The 4406-nt window shown below is 36.1% G+C and overlaps 1 protein-coding gene across 2 annotated transcripts in view; it reads left to right on the top strand.

Annotated features, from left to right (window-relative positions):
• Positions 1 to 438: 438 nt before the first annotated feature.
• LOC113817592 (THUMP domain-containing protein 2) overlaps positions 439 to 4406 on the top strand; it is a 10697-nt gene continuing 6729 nt past the window's right edge. The window contains exons 1-5 of one of the 2 annotated variants that reach the window (XM_027369639.2): positions 439 to 531; positions 1857 to 2149; positions 2310 to 2411; positions 2527 to 3228; positions 4123 to 4298. In XM_027369639.2, the coding sequence (XP_027225440.2) occupies positions 1885 to 2149; positions 2310 to 2411; positions 2527 to 3228; positions 4123 to 4298 (1245 nt within the window). In that variant the 5' untranslated portion in view covers positions 439 to 531; positions 1857 to 1884. Of the gene's footprint in view, positions 532 to 1856; positions 2150 to 2309; positions 2412 to 2526; positions 3376 to 4122; positions 4299 to 4406 lie in introns of both variants that reach the window. The other variant, XM_027369637.2, reaches the window with a different exon arrangement.

Below are 4406 nucleotides of genomic sequence, written 5' to 3'. Positions count from 1 at the left end.
ACACTATATATATATATATATATATATATATATATATATATATATATATATATATATATATATATATACATATACATATACATATACATATACATATACATATACATATACACATACATACACACACACACACACACACACACACACACACACACACACACACACACACACACACACATATATATATATATATATATATATGTATATATATATATATATATATATATATATATATATATATATATATATAATATGTATATATTTATTTATTCATTTATTCATTTATGTTTGTAGATACGTATGTATATATACATACCTATACTCATTTATTTATTCATAAACATATAAATGACATGAGTGAGGACGATTCGTTTACAAACAAATATATAAAAATTATACATACTCTCCTTGGCGGGATTTTAATGACGGCATTGTCAGCGTGAACAAATTGTTTGTTTACATGATCAGCTGACCAGGGATTCCGAATTTCCGACATGTATATTGTCAGCGAGGGAATGTCGTGTTTCTCTGGTATATTAAATGATATAGTAATAGATTCAGAAATGCAAGGGAATTGTTGTTTAATTGATTATCATCTGAAAAGGAATATAAATAGTTTATTGGTACAATTTGACATTTTATGTTTTAGGTTTTACCGAAAACTGTCTAAAATACGATACCATAAGGTGCTTAATGGTGTTATCCGGTATATGCTCTCCAGCGTCTGAAATTACTCGGTGCCAATGAGGTATCAGTGGTCCCCTATACCTATTATCCTTTGTGGGTATCCATATTCCCCGATGCCTATGTTCCCCGGTGGTGATGTTCCCTGATCTCAATTTTCTCTGGTGTTGATGTTCCCCTGTAACCTAGAATCAACCCTAGAATCCATCAGTTTGGATACAAATTGTTTCTTATTTAGTTTGTATAAGGCTGGTGTTTCACGTAGTGCAGCCATATCGAATTTTTTGCTGTTAGGCATATAGCACACATGAATATGTGCATGTAAATGTTATTTCCCAGTAATAAGCAAGAACCTGACTAAGTTAACGTATCCTATCCTATCCTATCCTATCCTATTCTATCGTAACCAAATCTAACCCAACTTAATCTAACCTCAGTGTGAGTGTGTGTATTTGTGTGGGTGCGTGCCTATGTGATTCTCTCTCTCTCTCTCTCTCTCTCTCTCTCTCTCTCTCTCTCTCTCTCTCTCTCTCTCTCTCTCTCTCTCTCTCTCTCTCTCTCTCTCTCTCTCTCTCTCTCTCTCTTTCTCTTTCTCTCTCTCTCTCTCTCTCTCTCTCTCTCTCTCTCTCTCTCTCTCTCTCTCTCTCTCTCTCTCTCTCTCTCTCTCTCTCTCTCTCTTCCTCTTTCTCTCTGATTTATTGTCAGTTATGGAACCAGTCCAGGCCATATCTTGCCAGAATATTCTAGGGAAGTTTTGTTGGCCTCTGCTTTAATGCCAAGGGCTTTGAAGCTGTAATGGTTACATGCCCATATGCTGCAGTAGGTGGGATTCACGACTGTCTATCTCAACCATAGCAAGTGTCAAATGGATTTGGATAGAAGGCAATATAACTATGGGAAACTCAGGCCATTTTGAAAGCCACAGTAGCTAGATTTATATGATTTACACCAGCTTTCCCATATGTAGTGAAAATTTGCTTATTCTCTGATGTACAGTCCTCTTAATTTGGTAGGAAAGCAGAATATTCTTAATTACTGTAAATATTCAAAGATAAATCTAGTGTTAGTTTTGCCTTCCAGCATTTTTGATTAAGTGTTTAATCATTCGTAGAGTTAGGGTTAAAGCATCTTTGATTTATATAAGCAATAACTGAAATACACTCTTCTTTCAGATGGATTTTAAGAAGAGAGATATCTAAAATGAGCATCACCCTATTTGCCACACATGGACGAGGCTTAGATGCTTTTGCGCAAGAGGAGATCCATGAAAAATTGACAAATGTACATAATGTGCAAACTCTTGGAGAAGGCAAGATTTCCTTCAGCATTCCTTTAAAAAGCAATGACTCCAAAGAGGATAAAGGAAATGATGAAGAAATATTAATTGGTGCAGTGTCTCCTGTATATGATCTTAAATTAGTGGAGAGGATTTTTATACTTTTGCACTGTGAAACATTTGATATAGGTAAGCAATATTTTTCTATAGTCTCATTTTTTTTTTTTTTTTCAAATTATTAATGTAGTATTTATAGAATGTAACTTATAATTGTTAACATAAGCACTTACTCGCATTTAAAAAATGGTCATAGACATCATTCATGAATTGTGGATTTTCCTAATTCCAGGTGAAACCCATAATGAAAGTGGAAGGGAAACAGACCACACCACAGATAGAAAGAAGAAACCAACATACAATGATGAGAGTAATAATCAACTCTTTAAAAAGTGTAAATATTGATTTTTTGCTTTGGTAAAAGTTCTTTTGATCTTTTTGTATATTTACAAAGTATAGGTTATGTGCAGTTGAATATGTATATTTTCTTAATTTTAACAATTTTACAGATGAAAAGAAACTTGCAGATATCATAGACAAGGAAAAATGGGCTAAAGTGGCTTACCAAGTTCAAGCATTACGAAGGTTTCAAGAGCAACGTAGAGCCCGAGTCCAGTGCCAAGACCCAAGTAACTGTCATGGGTCTGTCAGGCGGAGAGCTGAGAAACAGAAATTATGGCAGAGGAGATTTAGTGAAGAAACCAGTTGCTCAGAAAAAAGAATGATGAGAGAGAGTGCCCATGACCTTTCTGAGAAGAGGGCAACAGAGTCAGATATTGCAAGTAGCAGTGACCTGGCTGTAGGTCCTCTGAAGGAAAGATTGACTGAAACTGGAATATCAGAGGCCAGGGAAATGAGTGTTGCCATATCAGAGCTAGATGCTTCAAGGATGAACTATGATGTCAATTCGACAAGTGATGCTAGTCAGAAGGAAATGGATGGTCAAGAAGCGACTGACAAGGTGATATTAGAGAAGAGGGGAATCAGAACTAATAATCCTGAGGGGACAAATGGCAAATCATCAAAACCAGAACCTCAGGTGAACAGTGAGAACATAAATTGCACAAGTGGTTTTAGCAACATAGAAAATGGCATTTCAGGCATTTCATCCATCTCGGATGTTTGTAAACCAGACTTAGATACTTATAGAGAGACAAAGAATGTCATTCATGAAAATGTTGTAAATTATCGTGTGTCCAGCAGGATATCAGGTCATTGCAAAAATTTTATTACACAGCAGTTATTGACAAAAATGTTTGTGAAAGCAGTTGAAGGAAAATTAGAATATTGGACAGTTGAGTGGAGAAAACCTTTGTTAGATTTTTATATTAATATTACCAATTCCCACTTTATTGTAGGTAAGCATTGTTTTAAAGTTAGATATATATGTGTGTGTGTGTGTGTGTGTGTGTGTGTGTGTGTGTGTGTGTGTGTGTGTGTGTGTGTGTGTGTGTGTGTGTGTGTGTGTGTGTGTGTGTGTGTGTGTGTGTGCATGTGTGTCTGTGTCTTGTGTGTGTGTGTCTCTGTCTTTGTGTGTGTGTGTCTCTGTCTTTGTGTGTGTGTGTCTCTGTCTTTGTGTGTGTGTCTGTGACTGTGTGTGTGTGTGTGTGTGTGTGTGTGTGTGTGTGTGTGTGTGTGTGTGTGTGTGTGTGTGTGTGTGTGTGTGTGTGTGTGTGTGTGTGTGTGTGTGTCTTTGTCTGGGTCCCTGTGTTTGTGTCTCTGTCTTTGTGTCTGTGCCTCATGTGTTGGTTGTGTGTGTCTAGTGTGTTATTGCATTTATAAGTGTATATTAGTGTTGAATTATATGTATTTGTGTGCCAGTGGTGTCCCCATTCTTGCATGTGTGCTTGTATAAGTGCATAAATATAGCTATTTTCATATATTAAACTGATTTTTAGCAATTATTATTGTCCTAACAAACATATGCCTTATATAATCATTCAGACCAGGATGATATTATGATGATAAGTCATTGTAGAACAAAACTGATATATGTGTATAGATACAGTTATGTATACATATTAAACTGGTATATGAATGTTATAATAGTATGTTTAAAGAGGATTCCATTTTTATTGAAGGACTAAATTCAAAATGCCTTTCAGGGGTATCATTATCCAGGGAGTCACTCTCACTGCGCCCGTATATTCCACACATCACCCTAAGGTCCACTGTAGCCTACCTCATGGCCAGATTAGCGCAAGTACCCCAAGGAGGAGTGGCGCTGGATCCCATGTGCGGTGGAGGGACGATTCTGTTGGAAATGGCCAAGTGTTTTGAGGTAAATCTTGTGCATTTGTATAGGCATCTTTTTTTTTCTCTCTCTCTCATCTTGTTGCTTTTCATTTTATTTTTTCTTTCTTGTTTTTTTTTCTCTTTCTCCTTTATT

The sequence above is a fragment of the Penaeus vannamei genome, chromosome 9 (assembly GCF_042767895.1).
Source record: "Penaeus vannamei isolate JL-2024 chromosome 9, ASM4276789v1, whole genome shotgun sequence".
NCBI classification, from domain to species: Eukaryota; Metazoa; Arthropoda; class Malacostraca; order Decapoda; family Penaeidae; genus Penaeus; species Penaeus vannamei.
Note: the sequence above shows the minus strand (reverse complement) of the source record. Positions and strands in the feature narration are given on the sequence as shown.